The following is a 25,816-nucleotide window of genomic DNA, read 5'->3' on the forward strand; positions in this document are numbered from 1 at the left end:
GCCGCTATTGCCTACACTGATTCCAGCAGATTTCTCAGTCCTGGTTCGACGCTTGTTCTCAGAGCGGATTTGCAGATTCTTGCGCGAGCTCTCCGATCTTGGAGATGACCATTTGGACTTTTCTTTGCAATGTTCTGGTTTGTAAGTTTTGGAGAAGCGACCCAAGATACACCTGAAAATACGTATGTGGCTGGCATAAAAGCCACTCACCGATGGTAGGCTTTACTTATGAGATATATAACGCTGGATGCTTAATAGAGCTTTTTGTTTCCGTAGCAGTGATATCAGCTGGCAAGGTTTCTCAACCTCAATTGATCTACACGATTCCTTTCGGCCTTGGAATTATGGATTTATGCTTGACCTTCGTTACATTCAAAGATTTCATCGTATTACAACGTAACTTCATTGACCATAACAACCATGTAACAAAGAAAAAGGACGCTACACAATTTCTTCAGAAGACCAAAGCCACGCCAAGCATATCGCTGTTAAGTCTCTTCTTCTTCTCTGATCTAGGAGCAGGTGTTACGAGCAGCGGATGGATTGTCGAATATCTAGTTAATGCTCGCCACGGTAACTGAAAGCAAATGGGCTATAATAATGCATTGCTTCAACAGCAATGGGCACTGATATGTATGCATACGAATTAACTGTATGGCGTATTTAAGCACACTGTAATTGACAAAGTTTTATTTCTACTATATAGGAGATGCAAAATGCACACAACATAGTTGATAACTAGCATCTACAAGGTAGATGGCACTAACTTCTATAAATAGTATTATCGGAGCCATTTTGCTAATTCATGAATCCTTTTGAACAGTGACCATATTTTTAACTGGAACACTCACACTTGTATATACAACGTGACGCCTCAGTCATCACGGCAAGTAGAGATCTACTACATCGTTTTATTGATCCGTCCTACCGTGAAGATCCCAACATACATTAGTTCAAGGAAGAAAAACATTTAAGCGCATGGCGAGTAGTCGTTTTGAGCTTGACCGCCTATGCAAGAGTTCATACGCCTGCCGGACCGAACAAATCCATCTTAAGAGACTTATTTCTGCTGGCAGAGATGCATTAAAGTCTTCCTCAGGCCTGCTTACCTTCGCCACAGAAGTCAACGTAGTGTGAGAAAGGTATTAGATGCACAACAATCCCAATGGGACGCATCATAGATATGAACCAAGAGACTGGCGGTGTCATCCATTTTATATACGGAGCCTGGATGAGAAATCTTTCAGTAGGCGCGAAACTCCATGATGAATGTCATATTTCTCTGTAGATAATGCACGATGAAAATAACCTCTCATATTCGTGGGCATGCGCTGTCGATGCTTTATCATTGTCCCAAGATCTATGAAAGCGACGGAGCCTGTCTTTCAAGAATTCCTCCACTGAATCCCTAAAGAATAGAGAATCCTGCGCATTGTAAGTGTGAAAAATAGCTCACTTCATTCCGACATATAGATTGGTAAGCTTGAAACACAGATAAGGGCTTCAGTACAAGATGCTCTAACCCATGCTAATGGGGGGTTTATTGTGACAAGGTTCCCGGTGATAGGCAAAATGTGGTATCGCTTTGGCACTTTTGTCAGATGGCTGCACTTTTGTTGGAACTTATTGTAGGCCCCGTAGTGCTAGGAATGTTATCTATACAGCACTTACCCCATGCATAAGTAGCACTACCAGCGCGCTAAAAGAAAGACTCCCATGTTGTTCGTATATGGTGGACAAATGCAGAATAATGGGGACTTGGCAATTTCCGCCGTTGTCAATGTTAAAATACATATCATAGCAAGTAGGTGATTTCCTTTCAATCTAGCTGTCCTTTGGCTTCATATGATGCCCCCCAACCCACGTTAAAGATGAGACTTTCATGGCCCTTACACCAATTGTACATAATATAAGTAGAATACTATCCCTTGTAACTCAATGCTTGGTTCGGTATAATAGAGATATTTAAACAACAGCTTATCATAAGCTTCAAGAGGAGTTAGTTACTTGTGGGGTCATAAATGTTAACCTCAATTCGCATAGAGTTCGCAGCGAGCTATCTCACTCCACAGTCCATTTCAGGTAGTAGTAGATTAAGTGCCTCCGCACTTGATCGGGATAGTGACAGCCGAGTTGGGTGTCGTCGCGAGACTTTGGTGTATGAGCCAAGAAGATTCATTTGATGATATGTCATCGTTAATTCATTTTTGGAAGGTGTTTAAAGCATGTCGGACTCTCTAGGTGCAGTATCAAAGAAATAACCCGATAGTTCATATTGATTAGAAGGTAGCGGGTCTTGAAATAGAAGTGATACGGACCCCTCTTTAACCCAATTGATCTTTCCGAATAACTGGCATCGTTATAGTAACTACGGAGTGCATAACATAGATGCGATTATTAGCCTAATATTTTGCCTATCGGCGCAACGATATGATGGTCAGTCACACGTTTTTATGCACCCATTTGAGGGATTTACGAGCATCTACTACCAACGGTCAGCCAATTTCCGTCGAACGTACGAAATGGTTTATCGGAAGTCGAAGTAAGGAGACAGGGTCGTCTCAAGTCATCTGACTGGTCGATCTTCTCTTCCCTTTTAGCGTCAAATATGCTGTGATTCCTTGTCACTACCTCTCTCAGTAACAGTTTTCTACGTTTTGGGGTATTCGGCGAACACTAATAGGGCTTAGGGAATGCAAATTTCTGGATTCGTATGCTACATACATCCTAGTTAACCAGGACCCTATGAACTTGACCAAAAATGAAAGTGACAGTTGGGGGTGGTAAATAGGCTAGAAGGCCATGTGTGAATCATACCCCAGGTTCACCGAACGTTTCTCCGGATTCTAGCAACGTTTCGCTTGCTCCATCAATCGATCGTTGTCAGTGGACATATACGATCATTTGAGATTCTAATCATGTATAAATATCGGGTGGTTGTCCTGGATAAACGCAAGGCTTGCCAACAATACCGCAGATAAGAGCTGATCTTGAGATCGTCTCTGGTCTGAGGTGACCCCCTTGTTCCTTCGTAACGAGTTCCAACATGCGCTTATTAAAATCTTTGACGGTCCTGACGGCTGCTGCCGGGGGGCTTTCTGCTGAAGCTTCCTTGCTGAGACGCGACGATGCTTCTGCCACCAACGACACTTCTGCCACCAACGACACTTCTGCCACCAACGACACTTCGTCTGCCCCCATTCCTAATCGTTATATCGTGGAGTTTGCAGAGGTCAGTTCTAAATTATAAGCAACGTTCTCTCGTCCTTTACATACATGCTAATGAGGGTGATCAGGGTGTTAATCCTCAACAAGCAGCGAATGATCTCGCAAATGCAGGGGCTTCTGTGCTTAAGATCTTTGACTCAGATATCTTTAGTGGTGCATCAGTATTGTCGGATACGCATAATCTGGACACACTACAATCACTTACACCAGTCCTTCGATCATGGCACTCTAGGAAGATCAAATTAACAGCCCCTATTGCAACTTCACAAACGTTCGGTCCTGGTGCGGCAAGTGCCAGCTTCTCCGTCCATCACATGACTGGCGTGGACAAGCTTCATGAAGCCGGAATTCTAGGAAAGGGTGCTAAAGTAGCTGTTGTCGATACCGGCGTTTGGTATCCACACCACGCGGTAAGAGAATCTTTTCCTTTTATATTGGCAAGAGATCCCTAAACTCATTCTTCAATAGCTCGGTGGTGGTTTTGGACCTGGGTTTAAAGTTGCTGGGGGTTACGATCTTGTTGGCACTTGTATGGAACAAAAGCCCTTCTTATACAGATGATACACTTACTTATCAGTCGCCAGGGTGGGGTTATAACACTTCAGACAAGTCACCGAAGCCAGATCCGCTAGATGGCCTAGGACATGGAACTCACGTCTCGGGAATCATTGCCGGACAGGCCGACAGGTTAGTCAGCTAATCTACAGCTGTTCGTGGTGGATGTCTCACAGCTAATTTAACGCAGCTATGTTGGGGTAGCACCTGAGGCTTCCTTGTATGTTTACAAGGTTTTCGGTGATTATGCAGACTACACTGACACTGACACACTTATTGATGCCTTCCTGATGGCGTACAGCGATGGGGTATGTTGCAATATATAATCCTACCCAACAGTCATAGCCCTTTCTCTCCCTTTAGTACTAATAAACACACGTCACGCCTCTTTAGGCCGATATCATCACGTCGTCTGTTGGTGGTCAATCTGGCTTCTCAGATGATCCATGGGCGGTAACCGCCTCCCGTCTCGCGGAAAAGGGCGTGGTAGTAACTATTGCTAACGGCAACGACGGTACTAGTGGCCCCTTTAGTGAGAGTAATGGCTCGAACGGCGAGTTTGTTCTCGCCGTGGCTTCTGTCAATTCCGATGTCACTGCAGAGGCTGCTTTTGAGGCTACATTCGAAAGCCATACTTCGAAGAAAATCACTGTCTCATACCAAGCGTCAGTCTTCTGGGACTCGGCTGCATATGATGGATGGCCTATTGTTCCATTTAATACTGATCCTTCTGCCCCAACCGACGCCTGCCATGCGTTCAATAGCGGCTGGAATCTCAACTACACAAACTCCATCGTTCTCGTCAGCGACGGCGCATGTAATTGGCAGACGAAGCTCTCTGTGCTGAATGCTTTACACAATTATACATTGCCTATCCTGATATACACTTCTCAATATCCTGTTAGCGCATTTTTCAACGGCTCTGGAGATAGCACGGTCGGCTATATCACTCTCGATGCAGGTGAAAACCTCATGCAGGCTCTTCGGACTGGGGTTAAAGTGACAGCAAGTTTCAAGAACACTGTCGAGAATCTTAAATTTCTGCCGAGCCCGGCTTTCTATGGAGGAGGAATGCCCAGTTATTACAGCAGCGTTGGCCCCACGAACGATTTAGCACTGAAGCCGGATGTTGCAGCACCTGGTGGAGACATTTTCTCGACTTACCTTGACGATGGCTGGGCAATATTAAGTGGCACATCTATGGCTACTCCCTACATTGCCGGTGTTGCGGCGCTCTATATTGGCAAGTACGGAGGTAGACATGTCCACGGCCCTGGCTTTGCCAAAGACTTGTCAATGCGAATCATTGCGTCCGGAAAATCACTAGACTGGCTTTCTGACCCATTGAATCCCGTCACCTCTGACATCCGAGCTCCTGTTTTCCAGGTCGGTACTGGCCTGGTGAATGCGTCCAAAGTCCTGAACTTCCAAACGAGCCTATCATTCTCAAAATTCATGCTCAACGACACGCACAACTTCGGACGATACCACAGCGTTGACATCACAAATAACAGCCCGCGTCCAATTACTTACACGTTTTCTGTCGAAGCTAGCGGCGCAATAGATACGATGGTTAGCAACCAGGACCCCTCAGGAAAGCCTGTTGTCGGAGTGTACACCCAAGTCTTCGCTGCTCCCTACGCTGCTGTCCCGTCAGTTACGCTGCCTCACGGCACATTTACCGTCAAGCCAGGCCAGACAAAGACGGCGAACATCAACTTTATGTATCCATCGGGCTTGAACGCGACCAACTTGCCGTTATACAGTGGCAAGATCATCATCACGGGAAGCAACGGGGAATCACTCGCAGTACCATACATGGGTGTCGGTGCAGACATCCATAAAGACTTAGATTCGGTATTCTATTACGGCAGCGGGCTTCCTGGCATCACCTCTGGGAGCCGAGGAACACCAATCGGAGACGCTCCTAGCTGGAGCTTCAATGTCAACCCTTTTGTCAAGTCCTACCCCACTTTGCGTCTTGCCTTCAACTTTGATACAACTGAGTTTCGCTGGGATATATTCGAGTCCACTTGGAGGGAGAAAGACTGGACGTACCCTCCTGTCGTCGGCAAGAAAGGCTACGTCGGAGCCGCGTCCCTCTGGTTGAATGGCATTCCGCTTCTCATTCCTAACACAAGCGATGTCTCTGCAACACCGTTTACAGACATACCAAGAAGCATTAGTGGTTCATATGCGTGGCTTTGGTTTGGACAACTCGCGAACGGGTCTCAGATGACACCAGGAACATACTGGATGAGATTGGCGGCGCTACGCCCATTTAGCACCAACCCACAAAACTCTGACAACTGGGACATCTTCACAACACCGCAATTCCAAGTAACTCCTCTCCCTACTTAGGATAAAATTAGATAATCGGCTTCCTTGTGCTTAGAATACATTTACAGGGTCCATACACACGTAGCCAACCAAGAAGCGTCCTTTCTTCCAAGTTTGCGAACGTCGAATATGCTACTCCTAACTTCCATGCATAACTTCGTGTACTTCGTAGAGAGAATCATGTCTGCCTGTCCAGGGTATCTACAAAATATGTCATTGTGGTAGTTAACGGTGTTCAAGCTGCGATAACAACCTTATTGATTGGAATTCTACATGTGGAATCCTATGAGACAGGCTGAGGTCAGGCCACGGCCAATCAATGGTCAAACATTTCTTCCGTTTGTGCTGGATCCAAGACGTGGAGAATTATGGATGCAACGTTCAACAGCAGCCTAAAGATCGTCAATCGGCTGTTCTGGCCTGTCGACCACACTGATATTTCCTAGAACAAGCATACCGGGCAAGACCTCCACCTCCACCTCCACTGACGCTGCGCTTTGTGAACTAGAGCACAGGAGTAGAATCTAAAGCCCAGATTTTACATAACAGACACTCTAACAGCTATTTTCATCTAGATCAACTATTCAACAGTACATGCATTTGTGAGTTGGATTAATTGGAAGTATATCCCGTAGTAGAGATAATTTACACTTCGCACACCTTTTCATTTATTTCGTAGCGAAATTAACGTTTCCTGCTTCATTACTCTGAAACAATTGCCACGCCGTTATATCCCTAATATCGTTCTTGAAATTGCCCTAAAGTGCATTTGTTTGTGGCAAAGTTATAGCACCACTTCTAGGACAGAAGTGAAGCTGATGTTTTATAAAATCGAATAGGGATCTATGCAAGTACATAACACTACACTAGAAAGAAACGCAGATCTGCTATATAAAGTCGTCCGCAAGGAATGGTGCTGATAGGGAAGGGCGTTTTTGAGGATTCTTTACAACTTGAACATCAAGCCCCAGCCTTTGGTTGTTCGCCATGTTCCGGAGGCTTTGTATACACCAATTTTTCTGTTCAATGTTATTTCTTTGTTCCCAATACCAATGAAGATTAAAAAAGTATGCCATGACGCCTTGAGCTTGGAGTGTGTTGTCTGCTAGGCCCTTATCTAGCGTCCTTCTAATATAGTCGGCAAATCTATCCAAGGTACTATAATCCTTACCCAAGTTTTTCAAGCCAGCAGACAGCTGAATAGGATCTGAAACAGTTGCTGATAAACTAGAAAATCGGTTGTGTAACTGCCTGATGAGCAAGTTAAAGCGGATCGTTAATGACCAATGAAGCATCCACAGGTCGCTAGCTTGAGCAGCGGTAACACCTATGTCATGTGGCTGAGGGCTGATGTTGATCTCAGCATCTGAAGCTTCTATCACAATAGGGCATGGAGCAACAGCAGTCATTTCTGGAAGCCATTGATCGAGATTCTTCTCTACTATGGATGCGCAATTGAGTAGATATTGTGTCGTGAGGAGGCCTCGCCGTACTTTCTTCTCAGTCTGAAAGACTGTGGCATCTAATCTGTCTGCATACTCACATAGAGTAGGTAATGTTATAACGGCTTCGATGGCTTTGTGCGTAAGGTAATTCGGATCCTCTTTCTGAGCTAGGCAAAGAGTATTGTATGGTGCATGGCACATAAAATATCCTCGCCTATGTCTCGCTGCGTCATAAAACTAAAGAAGACTGAGTAAATAATGTGCAGGGTTTTAGGGAAATGAACATACGCCAAGATATCGAAGCCTTTGTACAAGAATTCTCGTTAAATCGCTACACGGAAAGTTTGCGCCAAACCGTTGCAGCAGATGCAAACCGCCCTTAATATGTGCCATATAACCGCCATTGGCTCCTTCGCCTGCTAGAAGCTCGACGCGAGAAAAAATCATGATGCTCGCTAAAGCGGATGCAATCTCCACAGGAGATGGCTTTTGCCTGACCCATATGTCGCTTCTCCGGAGACCATGGAGTGCATTCGAGTAAAGCTCGGCAGAGCGGTTGATGAGCGCCGCGTCGCCATTTTTACGGCCAACAAAGCCCGTATATAGGGCAAGCAGTCCTTGATTCAGAGTTTCATTCCGACTACTAAGCAAAGTAGCCAATGAGCTTATCCAAGAACCAGGAGAGTTGATTTTTTGCCGCAGGTCTGTATTTTTAGGGAAAAGCAGATCCATGAACACGCCGGAAAAGGCATCACAGACAACCGCAGTCTGTCCCAGTTGCATACATAGCGGGGCTTGCAAGTTCGGTTCAGCGAAGCTCCTAGTCTGATCGATAACACCATCAGATCTACCTTCCTCATGAGTTATCTTCTTGGCATTCCCACCCTTTGGCCAAGTTTTACTCGTCGTTATCTTGAAGCTGTAACTGCGCTCATAGCCCAGGCATTTCCTGCCAGTAGTGAAGCAACGCTGACACTCCGGCATTTCAAAGTCACACTGCCAAGTTCCTAGTTAATCATTGCATTGTGAACGCAAGTGCAAAGATTCATAACGTACTCTGACCTTCCTTCGGCGACATGTCCCACAGGCCCCTCTGTGGTGTTGTTTGGAGTCCATTTGAGGTAATGATTCCTGAAAGCTACCAATAATGTGAACAGTGAAATACGAGTATCGAAAGGATGGAACGGAATAGGATACTTTGTGCGAGTTCAAGCAGTAGCCTAACTTTTGCAACCTTCAGTGACTTCGGTGACTCTTTGACCCGCCAACCACAAAAGCTTTTGGCTCCAGAATCGTTGCTTACGCTGTTCATCAGAGCATGAACGCATGAACCATTTGAACCAGTAGCGTAACAGGATGGAACGTCGTCAACCAATACGCTAACCAAATACGGTATACTTTTGCCGAGATATTGCATTAGCACCTCCAGGGGCTGTTTCCAGTGGATTTATTCTTAGTCTTAGTTGGCACTAATGTTCGATAACCTACACACAAGTTTTCACTTACCCTATGAGTGTGAAAGACATCGTTATAACAGCCCACATTGTTGACCAAGAGTTGCTTCTGGGAAGACTCAGACATTGCAAGATCATCCTGTATGTTTCAGCCATGGCTGATTGGAAACAGTCAAAAACACCAGTGTGGTGATTTTCATTATTCTTTTGTACTTTACTGCTAATCCAAACCACCGCAATGTTGATTGAAAGGACGTAAAATATCAAATATCCCTTTGTTAGCCATAGAGCTTTCTAGTATAACTATGATACTTTTACCAAGCATCTTTTCTCAATTGAGGCATTTGAGGACACGTAATCAATAGAGGCTGAGGAGCGAGTTAATTGCGGTAGTGCTTTGTTAAGACCTGTGGGGGCTGAAGTGCCTTTGCACACATCCGTCTCCCGATACCTTAACCTATACATTTACTACGTAGTTTCCTATGTTTCATCTTCCGCTGAAAAACCTATCCTCAAGAGAGTTGAGCAGCATTGCGGCTGACGGGATACTGTTTCATACTAACTAAGGATCAACACATCACACTCGGCCGGGGTACTGCACACCTTCCATAAGATGCCGTCAAGAATTGCGGTAATATTGGTGGCAAACCCTTCCCAAGGCTAGTAATAACTATGGAATGGCGAGTTGGCTGGCATACGAGGACCAATGTAGCATGAGGAACATAACATCTACCTGTCAAACCTATGCGACGTATACGCCACAGCCTGGACGGGTTGCAGGCCTTCTCTATCAAAGTCCGTGTCTTTTACTATAAAATCCAATGTAGAAGTACTGCTCGTTGCATGGCTCGTGAGATAATAGTAAATTGCTGGCATTTGTTTCCAGAATCGTCAATGATCACTACAGACACATTTAATTAGAATTGGATTCTCTGTTTCATTGTACATAGTAGTAGCTTTTTTTTTTGCCTCACACGGATCCATCGCCGGAATCTTGTGAGTGTGCTTGTGTGAAGACCCCCCCTTTAGTAGCGGTAGTCGCTGGCGCCATTGCTATGTGCTCGCCTTGTTTTTCGCCGTTCTTCGATTCGCCATAGGGCGCAATAGAGGCTTGGAACCGATACCAAGTGCTGGATCTCTCTTTCATCCAATCTGGAGGTGACATCAACGTTAGCATAGTGAAATTCTTGAAAAAATTCGTACATTCAATTCAGACATACCATTTAGCTTGTATGATATTTCCACGGGAATCGGCAACCAGGTAAACAGTGCGGCGACTTGACCAAAGCCCCATTCGTTGTCCTCAAAATCAGTCCCTGCCACCTTGATGAGCTCCCCTCTTTGGCCCCAGAGCTTGACCAGCCCCCATATCATGCCCACTAACGATAGTGTGGTCAGCAGCCCCCACACAATCGCCATAACAGTCAAGACCCTCCGTAAGCTTGGTCGTTGCTTGATCCGAGGGAACACAGTAGTGGCAGTTTGCGCAAAGAATGATATGATGCACAAGCCGGCAGCTGCATACACCACGGCCTTGTTATATGGGACTGGCGTGATCTTGCGGAAAGCCGGTTCGTTCTGGCAACCTAAGCTGGCCTGCAGCCAGTCCGTCTCTGAATGCCCTGACAGTGTGCTTTGGGACAAAGCGGCAGTGGCCAGAGCGAAGCCCAAAAGAAACTGAAAGAATCGTTGCCACCACCTGGCAATTGGGTGAACGAGGCAGAAAAATATCACTAACAGAGAGTTAAGCTGCACAAAGTTCAATATCTGCATCTCGGCAATTTCGAAGATTGTAGGATGTTGGCCCATGCGAACTAGCGTCGCCACCGCAGACGCCAGGATGAGAAACCCATTAGACTCCCAAAAAATCGACTGTACGTCGATACTTTCTCTGAAGAGTTTCCGCAGCATGAAGAAGTCCCCTTGGGGGAGAAAATTCTCAAATATATCAAGACCGCGCAGAAGAGGCCCAAAAATAATAGTTAAAGCAACTTGAAAGGAATATGCATACATCATCTACCAACTTGGTTAGGACATGGCGCTTGACGATGTTTGCGGGGCAGAATTCATGAAGAGCCCACTTACTCCAATACCAGATAAGTCTGGATTTCCTGTGCCAAATGTGAGGATACATAGATTCGGACATTGTCCAATCTCGGACGTAATATTGAGTTCATGTTCCGTTGCATAATCAAAGAATGCTTCAACGGTGGTAAAGTTGCAGTCCACGGATACTGCCTCCAAAGCCGTGGAAATACTCTTTAAGTAAGCCATATTATAATATGCTGATGCATGAAAAGGCGCTTGGGACAGATTAGGTGGCCAGCCTACGGCCCATTTATGCTTCAGTTGCTTTGGTTCAACATTCCTGGGTTTATGTGCCGCATCTGACATAAATTAAGCTACATGCAAGTCTTCGCATTCTGTATCCCTATTAACACAAAGTTGGACAAGTTAACGACTGGGATATATATTTGGTATGTTACAAAACTATAAATAGGCGCAGCGGTATTCTTATTGCTGATAGTTTGCAACAGATATATAAGTAGCCCTACTTAAAGGTACTGTATTGTTGATTATAACAAGAACGACCATGGCTTCCTTAATCTAGCGCTCGCTCGGCCGAGTTCTAGCAACGCCAACTGAAATGCAATAATCAAGGTCACTCCTATATTAACAAGTAATATGAACAAACTGTCAATTTGTGAATCTGACTTTTACAGAGAAGAGGTTCTGAATTGAGAGAATAGGCGAAGATGATCTTCCCAAAGCATACGCAACCATACGCTTTCGGCGTTACGTGAAATGCCGAGCTTGTATGTAGCCCCCGCAAAGCTCGGACGCGGTTTCTCTTTTAAGATACAACCGGCGTTATATTCCACTTTGCTCTTGATCGTCTGACTGCCTGTATCTGGATCAAGTGTGGGATGATCATTGGCCACGAAATAATCTAAATATAAGTTCGGGTAAGCAAATAGTTTCTTGCGTAAGAAGATTGAGTGAATTTACAAAGAAAGATAGGAATCGCACTTCGTAAGTCCCATAGAGAGCCAGTTATCAATATCGCAATGTCATTATTTACTATATTTAACTATCAACGACGTACCAAAACTTTCTGTATTGTCCACGGTTGGTTGACAATAAGAGAACGTATGCTTAAACTGGCTCAACCAGATCCTGAATACCGCATGGGGAGTACGGGGTTCTAGCTGTTATAGGGGCCAAGGCGGAAACATGAACCAGATTAAGATCTTTTCTGGCCGCTACAAGCGCATTGCTCTTCAATAAAAGCCCTTGTAGCATTTGAGGGATATTTGGCTTAACTAAGTTGTCGGGCTTCATTTATCTAGATAGATGACGGAATTTGAACGAAAGAATCCAGTCTTGCGATAGTTTAACTAAACACACTACCCAGTCTTGAATGACGAGGTTAACTGTAAACCGTTTTCTGTTAATATAAGCCCGTTGGACTATCAAGCTATATTAAATCGATTGGTTACAACGATACTCGGTATGCCTTGAAAACGATAACCCAACATTAAGTAACAATATTCTAGAATGATAGGATCAATCAGTGAAATAATTTGAAGCTTGATAAAATCGCTTTGAACAAACCTACCGCACGAAGCTATGATCTCATCTTCATGATATGGCCCCTTGTTGCCATGGTGCCGTGTGTAGCTTCTACCAATTTTTGACGCTTGTTGGGTAACGATGCACAAAATTGCGTACTGCGCTCCAACTGGAGATCATTTGGTACACAAATATGTCTGGGTACTTAGGCCAAAAGCTGCATTGCTGTTATTTATGTGAGAATGTCAGCACCGAAGTGAAAGCCCTGTCACACGCTAACAAATACCCAGGTCCCAATGGCATCGTCCCAATGGCAACCCAGATCTCAAGGTGTCACATGGTAGCGAACTACAACGGCTCCGTTTTCACCTATTATGTGACGATCTTGGCCAGAGTCCATTGATATCCTTCCAAGTATTACATCTGACACTTCTCTTTCTTTAAATGGTAAACAGTTCAGTGAAAGAAATAAAATATGTTTTGCTACGCGAGAAATGATCTAGGTACAAATGAAGAAAAGACTATAAATGACGCAAGAAACAGCAACTACCTATATCGTTCATCTTCGCATTTCCAACTTCGTGCCGTTTACACTCCCTTCTTTCTCAATGGCTATCTCATGTGATGCAAGGAAATAAGGGAACCCGGCCTTTTTAATTTTACCAATCCACTTGAGCAGCGGTATTTTCTCGAGATTGCCGCTGTCGCTTTGCTCCTGATTAAAGCATGCAACCAGCTCTGCGCCCGTCACGGTGAGAAGGCTCTCATAATTGCGGAACTGAACTTTGCCGGACCGCTCCTCATTATTGAGCAAGGCCTCGCAGAGCCATTGCGCTGTCAGCACTGCGGGGAGCATGTCTAGACGACCAGACCACCCGCTCAAGTCGGGTGTTGCGCGTATAATGCTACCATAGTGGGTGAACTCATCCAGAAGGGCTTGGGGGGCATCCTGTCGCATTGTTGCGGGGCAGAGGCGGTAGATGGATGATGGGACGCCCAGATCTGCTGCAGAACGCTCCAGGATGCGCTCGCTGGCCCACCTAGTTGCTGCATAACCACTGCTTCCGTCTGTAGGAGGTGGGTGTGCTGCAGCCGACACTGCAGTTCCATCGAGTGCCGCGGTAGTCCCGCCAAATAGGCTTGCCGTGGAGATATAATGGATCGGCACACGACGAGGCGCGGCCAGCTTGACCAAGTCGCTTGTCGGGGCGACGTTGATAGGGCGTAGCACGTGGTAGCTGTCCCAGAAAGAGCGAGCGGCACCCATGTGCAGTATGGCATCAGCTGTGCCCGAAAGCTCGTTGAATTCCTCTTTGGAGAGACCTAGCAATGGTGATGACAAGTCTCCTGAGTGGTGGATGACCTTGGGTGACGAGTACGCCCTTTCAATGTCTCGCACGGCCAAACAATGGATCACATCGACATCCGTCCTCGCGTCAAGCATGGGGAGTAGGTGCTTGGAGAGGAAGCCGGTGGCGCCCGTGATCACAATTGTTGATCCTTTCCTGGCTCGGTCGACGGGCACGGAGGCAATGGCAGAGGCAATGGCAGAGGCAGAGACGGTAGGCGGCCTGGTGTCGTACTCCCAGTCAATGGTTTTGACGGAGATGGTTTCCTCGACCTTTTGTGCCATTTCGCCCAGAGTATTGGCACCGAGAAGATCGACCAGGGGCACAGCGGCACGGAACCTTTTCCGGATCTCGGATTGCAGGCGAATGATCAAGAGGGAGTTGCCACCGACCAGGAAGAAACTTGTGGACGGAGTAATATCAAAACCAAGCTGATCGATGGCTTTTCCCAAAACACCCCGCCACAGGCCCTTGAGCTGAATCATGGTCTCTGTCAGTTCTGCATCGTCACTAGCATCGGGTCGACCAACTCTCTGGGGCAGAGGTAAGCTTTTGACAGCCTTGCGGTCTACCTTGGAGTGATTAGTCAGAGGTAACTCGTCGATAGGGATTGCCACGACGGGTATCATGTACTGCGGGACTGGGAGGTTGTGCAGCAGCTGTTGGAGGAATGTTTCCCTGTCCGCAATAGTGCACTCTGGTACAAAAACCATATGAGCCACCAGGAACTCCGGATCGCCCTCGCGTAGCGTGACCACGGCTTCTCGCAGAGCCCCCTGGGAAGCTGCAACAATATTGCTCTCGATATCGCTGAGCTCGATGCGTAGCCCGCGGATCTTGACCTGCGTGTCACCCGCCATACGACTGTGGAAGACCATCGTGCCATCTTGGTTCATGTGACCAATGTCTCCTGTGAGGTACATGCGCGTCCAGCCGTTTGCGATATCCTCTTCTGTGGCAAATGGGTTAGGTAAGAAGTGTTTGTCGGTGAGCTCTTGGTTTTTCAAGTAGCCAAGCGACACGCCTGTGCCACCGATGCAGAGCTGTCCCGGCATACCAGCGGGCAGCGGCCGCAGTTCCTCGTCGACGGCGTACATGTAATACCCTGGCAACGAGTAGCCGCAGGGAATACGGCCAACACGCTCTAACGCTTCCCTGTCTCGGTACGGAATCTCCATTTTGGTGGAAGATATAGAAATCTCCGTGGGGCCGTATGAGTTGAAGAAGTGGAGCTGTGGAAGGTCGAGGTCCGCGAATTGCTGCGTGACGGTCGTCGTGAGCGATTCGCCGCCTCCGAAAGCACAGCGCCAAGAAGTGGCGAGTTTGAGGCTTTCACGGCCATATAACATCCATAGCGAATACTCGGACGGGGTAGCCTTGGTGTACGTGATGCCCTGCTCTTGGATGATTTTGGTAATCTCCAGTGCGTTGCCACGTTTGTCCCAAGGAACGACATACACCATGCCGCCGTTAACGAGGCCTGTGTAAATCTGGTCCGAAGAGTCTACCAGAAGAGAATGGTCACTCAAAGCTGCGAGGAAGGCAAGAATGGGAATTGGCTGGGTCAAATAACTTACGGTTAAAGGTAAAGGCACTCTGCTGGAGCACACGTTCGGGTCCCAGCTTCCAGGTCTTTGTATAGCCTTCGATCTCATTCCTCAGGCCTTCGTGGGTAACCATGATGCCTTTGGGCGTTCCTGTGGAACCACTCGTATACAAAATTGCGGCAGTCGAGTGCGCTCGTGAGTCGTTGCTAACCTCCTTTGAAGGATTGGTCTTGACGAGGGATACATCAATGAGGCGTGCCGAGGGTACACCGAGCTGAGACGCATCATCTAACGTGGAGGCATCTGCTAAGATCGCTGTAGGCTCACAATCCTGGGCGACGGCTGCTAGACGCGGTAGGGGGTTGCGAAGATCAAGCGGAACGTAAATCGCACCCAGCCGCATGATGGCAAGCATCGAACACGGCCAGTCGGAAGTTGCCTGCTGGAATACAAGTACCCGTAGTCCAGGTCCGACTCCCGCTTCTTGCAAGGCCTCGGCGATGGAGTGAATGCGGTTGATCATTGACGCATAAGTCAATGCCTTACCTGTGCCGTCCTTAAGCGCAACCTTGTCTGGATTCTCCCGGGCGACCTGGTCGATTCGAAGGGGCAGCGTCTCTGGCCAGTCGGAAACGAGCTTCGGGCCTGTTGAGTATTGAATAAGAGTCAGCCTCTTCAAGAGTGCAAATTATAATTGTGTTAGGTAGGGAGGGGAAACTTACCGCGACCAACTTGGACAGCTTCTGCCAGCTGCTTCTCACTAAACCGTGGAATCGCACTCATCGCCAGGGACGGCTCGCTAGTGAGAACCTCAAGGAAGTGGACATAGGTATCGCAAAGCAGCTGGGTCGCTTCTTGGTCATAGATACTCTTTTGCCCGCGGAAGAAGATGAAAGCCGCGGCATCTGTTTCGGTAACGTCGACGGTTATATCATATGCCGTCTTCCCTGTGTGTACTTCTTCTGACATGCGCATTTGGCAGTTGCCCCAATTCTGTTCCTCCTGGTGGCCTTGGCGGTAGTCGATAAAGGCCTGGAAAAATGGGCTGTGTGTCGAAGAGCGTGCAACGTTCAGCTCTGACAACAGGACGTCAAAGGGCACCCGCGAGTTCTCTAGCGCGGCATGGCTAATCTTGCGAGCCTCCGCGATGGCCTCGGTGAATGGCTGGTTGTCTTGACGGCGGAATCGTAGTGTCAGCAAGTTGAGGAAGAACCCTATACTTCCCATCAAACTGCTGTCATGGCGAGCTCCATCAGCAACTCCAATGGTCAATTCATCTGCGTCGGTAAAACAAAAGAGTAGGGCTTTGAATGCAGCCAAGTATAGATGGAATGGAGTGGACCGCTGCTGCTTAGCGACCGTTCGGACCTTTGCAGCTAAGGCGGCGTCGACTCGAGCTTGAACCTGGTGAGTATCGAACTTGGCCATGGGGACTCGGGCGTTTGTTCGGGCCATGGGAAGTAGAGGGAGAACGGGTGGCTGCTCGCCATCCGGGAAAATACGCCGCCAAAACGCCAACTCCTTTTTCATTTCGCCATTCTCAAAGGCCTGGCGCTGTGCCTTTGAGAAATCTGGGTACTGCTTCGGGGCCGGCCCGAGAGACTCACCCTTGTACGCCTTTTCTAAATCTGAAAGGAAAACCTGTAAACTGATGCCGTCCATGATGATGTGGTGGTGGTACATAAGAAGGAAATGCGATGACGGCGAGAGCGTGAGAAGTACCAGCTTCAGCAGCTCGCCGCTCGCCATGTCAAGGTCGTGGGCCCGCAGGCTTTGATACTCTGAAGCGACATCATCTTCAGAGTCTATTTTCTTGCAGATCAGGCGTACTGGGGAACTAGGGAGAACCTTCTGGTAAGCCTGGGAAGCATCGGTCTCGTCTTGTACAAAGCAGGTGCGCAGAGCCTCGTGTCTGGAAGCGACGAGGCGGACGGCTCTCTCCATATCACCCACGTCCAGGTTGCCCTTGATGTGGTAGTAGTATGCCACGTTGTGAGTCCTCTGGTCGTCCAACAACTGCTGGAGGAACCAGAAGCGCGACTGCCCAAGAGATATGGGCGCGCTCTTGATGAACCGTTTCGCAGGGCGCTTGCGCTCCACTGCCGGCTCGGGAGGTGGTGGGAAGTAGGATTGGAGCTTGGAACTGACCTTCTGAGACAGCCGCGTGGCTTCCGAGGGAGAGCCGGACCGGGTCGACGCCTCGGTGGCCGAATAGCTCGCCGGGCCAGCGCTGAGCAGTGGTGTCCCGGCAGGGCTGACGCTGACTTCAGAGGGAGGACCGTTTGAATCGACAACAAAGGATGGCACCGGGAGAGGCTTGGGCTTCGGGGCTACGGGCTGGGGCTGGGCACTAGAAGCCGGCGGTTGTGACTCCCCTTGTTTGCCGACGCTGACAAGGAGTTCTTCAGGCAGTTTGTCCACGGCCCTGTCGCAAAGCTCAGCCAAGGAAGCGCCTCCGACCACCTTGAGCACGGGAATGTCCACTCGGACTTCTTTCAAAAACCACGAGCGGACCTCGACCGCGACAAGGGAGTCGATGCCAAGCTCAACAAGTGGCGCATCGTAATCTATATCCTGGCTACCCAGCTGCAGGATCACGCGTAGCTTGGTAGCGAAACATTCTGGAGACACAAGTTTGTTAGCGCAGTTCATCAGTTAATGTTAATGCAGCTCCTTCTATCATCTTCATCCAGCTTGTTTTACCTTTGAGGATGTCCAATGCTTGCTCTCGGCTGGTTGCTTTGACCAGCTGCCGGGCTGCGGGGATGTTGGACTTTTTGTCGGAACTGTCAGACTCCAACTCGGCCACCTTGGCATCGATGACACAGTGGGAGAAGAAAGGGTTGGTAAACCATGGCCCTTTGATGTTTTCGTCTTCGGAAAAGTTACGGATACCAGATGTAACAACCGCGAAAGGTGTTGTCTCAGCGTCCTTGGGATCCGGTCGGCCAGCTCGGATGGTCTCGGCGAATACCTGCTGCAGATCAGCTTCGGACAGTCGTTGCAGGCCGAGCGCGGACAGCTGATCCATGACGATTTGGCCCGCCGACTCAATATATCCGACACCAGCCACCTGTCCAATGTCAAAGGTGCTACCTGCCACACCACGACGGCGTCTCTGCCTAGAAAGAGAGTTGAGGTAGCCATTGGCGGCCGCATAGTTGGCCTGGCCGAGGTTACCGACAACGCATGCGGCCGACGAGAACAAGACAAAGAAATCCAGATCATCGTCGTAGAAAAGCTGGTCCAGGTATATAGCACCATCAATCTTGGGAGCGAGGACTGTTTGCATGTCCTCAACTGTCATCTTGGAAAACAGGGAGTCGTGGAGAACCATAGAACCATGAGCCACGCCGCCGATGGGAGGGCACGTTGCCCGGATCTCGTTCATGACGGTCTCGACACTGGTTATATCAGTGGAGTCCATCGAATAGATCTTGACGTCTCCGCCGGTCCCCTGGAAGCTCTCGATCCATGCTGGCTCAATGTTGGGGTTACGACTCATCAGACAAACACATCCGGCTCCATTGGCAACCAGCCACTTGGCGATGGACTGCCCTATCTTACCGGTGAGACCTACGAGGAGATAAGTCTTGTCCCTTGAAAAGAGGCCGGTGCTGTCGATCGAGCTCACGCCCACCTTGACAAGGCCCGTTGAAGGCCAGTACACGGCGCTCGTGGCGTGGTAGGTTGCGCTGGCGTCTAGGTGGTCGGCTGCAACGACCAAATCTCTAAGTTCCCCTTGCTCACCAGCCAAGGCGGATGTCAGCTCATCCCCCAAACAGGTCTCTCGGAGGCGATTAACCAATGTATCGGGATCACAGCTCGAAACAACCGTGGACTCATTCCGGACCAGAGAAGAGATCTCGATGCGATGGCAAGTCGACGGCAATAGTTGGGAGATCCGCAGGCCAAGTCCGGTGCTAGCAGTCAAGTCCAAGAAGTGAGTAGGTCTGGCACTCGGCATCGCCTTCCGTATGCCGTAATTTGATGCACGTCCGCTGAGTGGTACCCACGCCGAGTTCTCTGTGCCCGATTTATCGTCTGCATCAAAAGTGAATGTGAATGTGACGGCTGCGGGGGATGCACGGCGAGACAAAGCCGCGGCGAGGAATCTGTCCTTGTTAGAGCAGTGAACAAGCACGCTGCTTCCCGGCGACAGACGGTCGATCAGTGATGAAGCAAGGATTTCGCTGGCAGCGGTGACAAGCAAGCGACTGCTCGACTCTGATGGGTTCTTCGCATGGGTTTTGGCATCCAGGGGTGCTTCCAAGGTTGCTACTGGGTTCATGGCCACCGAGTTGGTTGTGGAAAGCACAAGCAATGGACGGCCAGTGGCATCCTCTTTGGAAACGGCAAGGAAGAGATACGAGTCCGAGTGCACATTGAGCGCCATGAGACTGGAGGAGTCTACCCAGAGAAGGTTGTCTGATCTGCGCGGAACAAGAGACGTGGGCTCCGCCAACGACGGTGGTGAAGCACCGGACGGCGGGATCAGAGTGACAGTCGGGGTACGGATTGGTACCTCTTTATAGATGGTACGTCTGGCCGAATTGAGGCGGGCATTTTGCTCGACATTGTTGACAAGTCTTGGAAGCAGCAGAGTTCCATTCTCCAAAAAGGCCTCGGACTCCTTGGACCAAAGTATGCGCTGCTGCTCCTCTTGTCCATCAGCTCCAATGGCGGGTGTCTCCCACTCGTCAAGCGCAACCAGCTGCAACAGGTGCTTGGAAATGGCTTTGGGCACATCGGACTGCTGCAGATCAGAGACATCGAGGTGAGCAAGATTGATATGCCCAGACTCGCGACGAACGACACGGCTAAAGGTGATACTCGACATGTGATATGGCTCTTCAATCAGAGCACCCGATGTGATCCACAAGACGTGCTTAGCCAGCTCAAACATGCGCTGCAGACCTCCCATCCCTTCACTAGTAATATCTTTGAAGATAGGCGAGTCGATATCGACCAAGTTGATAAAAGTACTTTGTGGCGCTAGATCAAGCGATTCCTCGTCGGTGGGCAGGCTGTCGAGGATTGTCAGCTCGCCGCAGAAGCGCCTGAGATTATCAGCCAACTCTTCGGCCAGGCGAGCTGTTTGCAGGCTTTGGTTTCCAAGAATGACCAAGCTCTCAATGTGTATCGGCGGCGAAAGGGATGAAAGCGGTTGGCGGAGGAATGTGACACGATCATCGACTGCCTGCGAGGCCATAATGGAGAATGGCCAGGCTACCGTGTCGATTTCAGGAGTCACGGCGTCGACACCCGCAAAACCAGCCTTGCGCAGAGCCGAATGCCACTGGCCTGGGCTAATGGTCGGTGCCCATCTGCGTCCATCCTCAACTCCAAGCCACCAGCCGGCAAATGTGCCCCAAATGAGCCCAGTGCGGATGGGGTTGTTGTTGGTGATTTCCAGAAGCAACAAGTAACCACCAGGCTTGAGCAACTTGCGTGTGTTCACTAGTGTTGTGTGAAGCGACTCTGTGGCGTGGAGGACGTTGGATGCAATAACAATGTCGTACGAGTGCTGTTCGTATCCTTGAGCAGCTGGAGATTTCTCCACATCAAGGACCTTGAATGTCATCTTGTCGCTGTATTCCTTGAAGATCTCAGCCGCCTTCCCGAAGAATCCTAGCGAGATATCAGTGTAGGTATATGAAGCCATCTTGTCGCCCATGGCCTTAAGCACGTATTTCGTAGCTCCACCGGTACCGGCACCTGCAAGTAGAAGAAGTTAGTTACATGAAGGTTTGTTAACACCGAAACAGATGGATGGGGTATACTTACCAATCTCGAGAATCTTGGTATGAGGGTAACGATGGGTGATCTGCTTCATCATTGACGCCAAGAACTGGTTGTATCTCTGGAATCCAGAGCCCAGCTTATAAAAGTCATCCAGCATGTTGTCTTGTAAAAGGTGCTCCAAAATGGTCGTCTCATTACGGACTGCTGGCGGAATCTTTTCTCCCACGGTGCGGATCATCTTCACATCCAGATTGTCCGGATACTGATCCATGAGAGCATTGATCTCTTCAGCGGTGTCATTGGCCCACTTCCTCTGGAGAGTTGGGTGCTGGCCCTTCTTGGCAAGATCGAGGGTACGCTTCACCCAGTCGTGCAAGTACTTGTAGTGTGGCTGTCCGTTGGCCCACTCGTCATCGGATAGCTCCGAGTCCCATTTCCGAACGTAGTAGTACGCCATCCGTTCGCAGGCATGAGCGAGCTCCTTTTCCAGTGCCGTGGGACGCACTCCTTCAGCGACTGCAGCGCCATCTGGGGCGGCAATGTCGAGCTTTGTGTGGGTAAAGAGAACCCGATCATCAGCCTGGGTGGCGGGGGCGAACGTCTTGATGCTGAGATCTTCGATCTGCACTGCCGAATACTCTCCATCCTCGCTCAGCAAATCTACATATCCCGAGAATGAAGTCGACGTGCCGTCGATAGAGGCACGCACGGGAAGTCGAGTGCCCGTTGCCGGCAGCGAAGAACAGAGGGCCGGGTTAACGCGGACACTTCGAATTCCAGTGGGAACATGTAGAGACCATAGTCGTTCGTCGCCAGGGCTTGAATACGCAAGCATAGCCGCATGGAAAGCGACATCAAGTGTGCTCGGGTGGAAGAGATATGGCGAGGTGTCCTCCTCCGAATAGACGTACGTGGCCACCTGTCCGGTAGCGTAGTCAAGCCGACGCTGCATAGACGAAAAGGTCTTGAATGGGCCCGAGTAGCCATATCCGAGACCTTCCAGGGTCGAGTAGAAGCGATCGGCATCAATTGGGAATAGATTGTAGTCTTCGGCCGGGGGAGCCATTAAGGACTCCACGCTCGGGGTGCCTAGAATGATTTTCACAGTGGCAGTGGCAATGAGCTCCATTTCTTGCTCTGACCCAGAGCTGAGAACGGGAAGGGAGTAGCAAGAGAAGTTAGCCGCAAGATACTGATTCTGGTGTTGCCGAATGTCTGTCAGCGTGACCAGGGTTTCAACACCAGATGTATCTCCTTCCTCAAATGTGACGGCTCTAGGAATAGCCAGATTGTTCACTTCGAACACCTTCACCTCTTTGTCAGCTGCCAGGAACTTGGATGCCTCCAATGCCATGGCGATGTAACCCGCGGCTGGGAAAACCGTCTGGCCCTGAAGTTGATGGCCCTCCATCCACGGCATCTCGGACACTTTCAGTATGTTGGACCAGCGAAGATCCTGTGGGGTGGATTCGGGAAGGATTGTGCCCAAAATCTCATGCGTAGCCTGTTTGCGCCCACGAAGCCTCTTTGACCTGCGTGATTCGTTCCAATGCAGCCTTGCGTGATTCCACTGGTAAGACGGCAACCCAACCACGAGCTTTGGCTGACGCTCTTCGTCGCTGACAAGCTTTGTATAACTCTGGAAGTCGACGTGCTGGCTGCCAAAATGAGTCCATACGAATCCTAGGGCGTCTGAGAAGGCATTGACATCGTTGGCCCCACGGCTCAAGACACCGCTGTACGGGATGGGAGATGGCCGTACGTCGGCAATATTTTGCGTAGCCGGACCCTTGAGGGCGGGATGAGGGCCTACCTCGAGTACGAGACTAAGTTGCTCGTCGCTGGCGACGGCGTTCTTTACGGCATCAGCAAAAAGCACTGCGTTGGTCATGTTGTCTCTCCAGTAAGTGTCCTTCAAGGCATCAATGGGCTCCATTCCTTGATCGCTGGGAGTAACACTGGAGAACCAGGCACACGAGTTGTCTTTTCGGGTCTTGTTGATTTGGATTCCACAGCTCTGCAGAGAGGAAATGTATGGGTCGCCACATGGCAGCATGTGGTGAGAGTGATAGGCAGTGTCGACCTTGAGAACCCTGGCAAACTTCTTTTCATCGTCAAACACCCTCTTCGCATGTGCGACTGCATCAGCATCACCGGAAAGTGTAACACTGGCTGCTGAGTTGTGAGCGGCGACAGCCAAACGGCCCTTGAAAGCTCGTAGACTGATGAGATCCTGTGCATCTTCCCACGACGTGCCCACTGCAATCATTGCACCGCTTTGGCCAGTAGACGCGTTCCCTGCGAGTCGTGCATGCAATCCACGATAGTAGGCAATGCGTACAGCGTCGTTGGCCGAGAAGAATCCAGCGGCATAGGCTGCAGCAATTTCACCAGATGAGTGTCCTACAACGGCTGAGAAACTAATACCAGCCGACTGTAGCAGATCGACAAGGACGACTTGGATGGCAGTACACAAGGGCTGTGACAGCGCGGCCTCACCAATGCGTGACGTATCACTGTTCGCCATGATTTCGGCCTTCAAACTCCATTGGGGTCGGTCTGAAGCCGGAAGGGCCGCCAACGACTGCTCCAATTCATCGATCCTCTTGGCCACGAAGGCAGACGACCTGATCAACTCGGCTCCCATGGATGCCCATTGGGCGCCTTGACCGGTGAAAACGCCCAGGATCTTGGGTCCCGCTGATGCCGCCTTGGAGCTCGACTTGGTTCCAACGGCTATGTTGGGATTTTGGGCCAACGGAGCAAGCTTTGCGTCAATTTTGGACACCAATTCCTCAATGTTCAACGCCGACAAGGCCAGCTTGGTGGGGAACTGGCTCCTGCGAGACTGTAGCGTCCAGGCAAGGTCCTTGGCGTTGACCTTTTCCTGTTGTGCCCTGAGGTAATCTGCCGTTGCACGCAGCTGGGCGACAAGCGAGCTCTCTGAAAAGGCCGAGAAAACGAAGGGTGTAAAGATGGCACCATCTTGGCTGCCGGATGTACCTTCACTTTGGCCTGACGGGCCCCGATATTCCTCAAGGATAGCATGAGCATTGCTTCCACCGAAACCTGCTCTTGTCAGATCAACACGGTCACTCAAAGGATCTACCACTACGATATAGTTAGAGAAAACACGGAAATGACATACCAAAGCTGTTGACACTGGCACGTCGCGGGACACCTGCTGGGAGTTGTGGCCACGGGATAACTGCTGTAGGGACTTGAAGTCCCTTGTAGAAAGGCTCAATGTCCGGATTGAGACGATTAAACAAGAGGTTGGGGGCAATCACGCCGTTTTGAATGCTCCCAGAGGCCTTCAGCAGTCCTGCGAGACCGGCTGAGCCTTCCAGATGTCCTATCACCGTCTTAATGGAGCCTACATACAGAGGCGTATCGCCAGCGCTTTTATGGCGACCAAAAGACTGATAGATAGCAGCCGCCTCCTTTGGATCTCCGGCCTTGGTGCCCGTGCCGTGGGCCTCGAAGAACTGCGGGCTATCTTCAGCACAACGCTCCGGGTCCAGCCCGGCCTGGGCATAGGTTTGGCGAATCAGTGCTGCCTGAGCTTCGGTGCTGGGTACCGTAATGCCATTAGAGTAACCGTCCTGGTTAGACCCAGTGTGCCGGATGAGGCATTCAATGTGATCACCATCCGCAATCGCATCGCTAAGGCGCTTCAAAACAATGGCCGCCATACCCTCTCCACGAGCATAACCGTCGGCGTCGGCGTCCCACATGCGCGAACGTCCGGTTGGAGAAAGCATCTTCAACTTACTTTCAATCACATACATTTCAGGATTGAGGATCACTTGTGTACCGCACGCAAGAGCGACACGCGATTCGCCCGTGCGAAGGGCTTTTACAGCCTGGTGCACGGCGATGAGACTCGACGAACAAGCGGTGTCGATAGTCATACTGGGACCATGCCAGTCAAAGAAGTATGACACACGGTTGGAGATAATAGCACGGTTAACTCCAGTGGCAAAGTAAGTTGGGACGGTGTTCAAGTCGCGAATACCGGTATCGTTATAGTCGACGCCCATAGTGCCGGTAAATACCGCCGTGTCGGAGCCTCGGAGGCTCTCCATGGTGTGACCGCCAGCCTCGAGGGCTTCGTAGACAGTCTCCAAGAGGATCCTCTGCTGTGGATCCATCGAATCTGCCTCATTGGGACTGATGTTGAAAAAGGCAGTGTCGAACAGGCGCAGGTCTTCTTGTAGGAGATAAGATTTCCTAACATTGGTGGCGCCGTGGTGTTTTCCATCTGGGTGATAGAATCCGGTTGTGTCGAATCGATCTGAGGGGATATCCGTACACACATCTTTTGGGTCTTCCAGCAATTTCCACAAAGCGGAAGGAGAATTAACGCCTCCAGGGAACCGACAAGAGCTTCCCACAATTGCGATCGGCTCCAGATTTTGGGATCCCATGGCGATGGAAGTGATAGTGAAAACGGCTGGTGTAGAATGTAACTGAGTGTGGGAAGCAAACAGGTTTGTCTGTCTATAGCAGGTTGTTTGTTGAATACAGCCTTGCCGTTCAGCAGATAATGGGACTGGATGGGGTTGATATCTTTACAA

At 49.6% G+C, this 25,816-nt stretch overlaps 4 protein-coding genes across 4 annotated transcripts; 1 reads left to right on the top strand and 3 right to left on the bottom strand.

Moving 5' to 3' along the window:
* Positions 1 to 2,345: 2,345 nt before the first annotated feature.
* Positions 2,346 to 6,156, top strand: V8C40DRAFT_257252 (peptidase S8/S53 domain-containing protein). Its single transcript, XM_083218453.1, is given in 7 exon segments — positions 2,346 to 3,159; positions 3,178 to 3,232; positions 3,297 to 3,638; positions 3,697 to 3,757; positions 3,813 to 3,915; positions 3,974 to 4,091; positions 4,177 to 6,156. 7 exon segments carry the CDS (start codon positions 3,047 to 3,049, stop codon positions 6,142 to 6,144), a joined length of 2,760 nt encoding a protein of 919 aa, XP_083068029.1. The 5' UTR covers positions 2,346 to 3,046; the 3' UTR covers positions 6,145 to 6,156.
* Positions 6,157 to 7,010: 854 nt separating this feature from the next.
* On the bottom strand, positions 7,011 to 9,149 carry V8C40DRAFT_283575 (uncharacterized protein; the record flags this gene model as incomplete). Its single annotated transcript, XM_083221978.1, has 5 exons — positions 7,011 to 7,805; positions 7,857 to 8,517; positions 8,625 to 8,706; positions 8,874 to 8,947; positions 9,061 to 9,149. The coding sequence occupies 5 exons, from the start codon at positions 9,147 to 9,149 to the stop codon at positions 7,011 to 7,013; spliced, it is 1,701 nt and encodes a 566-aa protein (XP_083068030.1).
* An 898-nt stretch (positions 9,150 to 10,047) lies between these two features.
* On the bottom strand, positions 10,048 to 11,296 carry V8C40DRAFT_283578 (uncharacterized protein; the record flags this gene model as incomplete). The annotated part of the gene is made up of 3 exons (XM_083221979.1): positions 10,048 to 10,208; positions 10,243 to 11,038; positions 11,108 to 11,296. The coding sequence occupies 3 exons, from the start codon at positions 11,294 to 11,296 to the stop codon at positions 10,048 to 10,050; spliced, it is 1,146 nt and encodes a 381-aa protein (XP_083068031.1).
* Positions 11,297 to 13,082: 1,786 nt separating this feature from the next.
* On the bottom strand, positions 13,083 to 25,666 carry V8C40DRAFT_283580 (uncharacterized protein; the record flags this gene model as incomplete). The annotated part of the gene is made up of 6 exons (XM_083221980.1): positions 13,083 to 15,448; positions 15,522 to 16,136; positions 16,214 to 18,112; positions 18,195 to 21,209; positions 21,279 to 24,347; positions 24,385 to 25,666. The coding sequence occupies 6 exons, from the start codon at positions 25,664 to 25,666 to the stop codon at positions 13,155 to 13,157; spliced, it is 12,174 nt and encodes a 4,057-aa protein (XP_083068032.1). The 3' UTR covers positions 13,083 to 13,154.
* Positions 25,667 to 25,816: the final 150 nt, after the last annotated feature.

Source organism: Trichoderma camerunense, assembly GCF_050948025.1.
Source record: "Trichoderma camerunense strain CBS 138272 chromosome Unknown V8C40scaffold_24, whole genome shotgun sequence".
Classification (NCBI taxonomy): domain Eukaryota; kingdom Fungi; phylum Ascomycota; class Sordariomycetes; order Hypocreales; family Hypocreaceae; genus Trichoderma; species Trichoderma camerunense.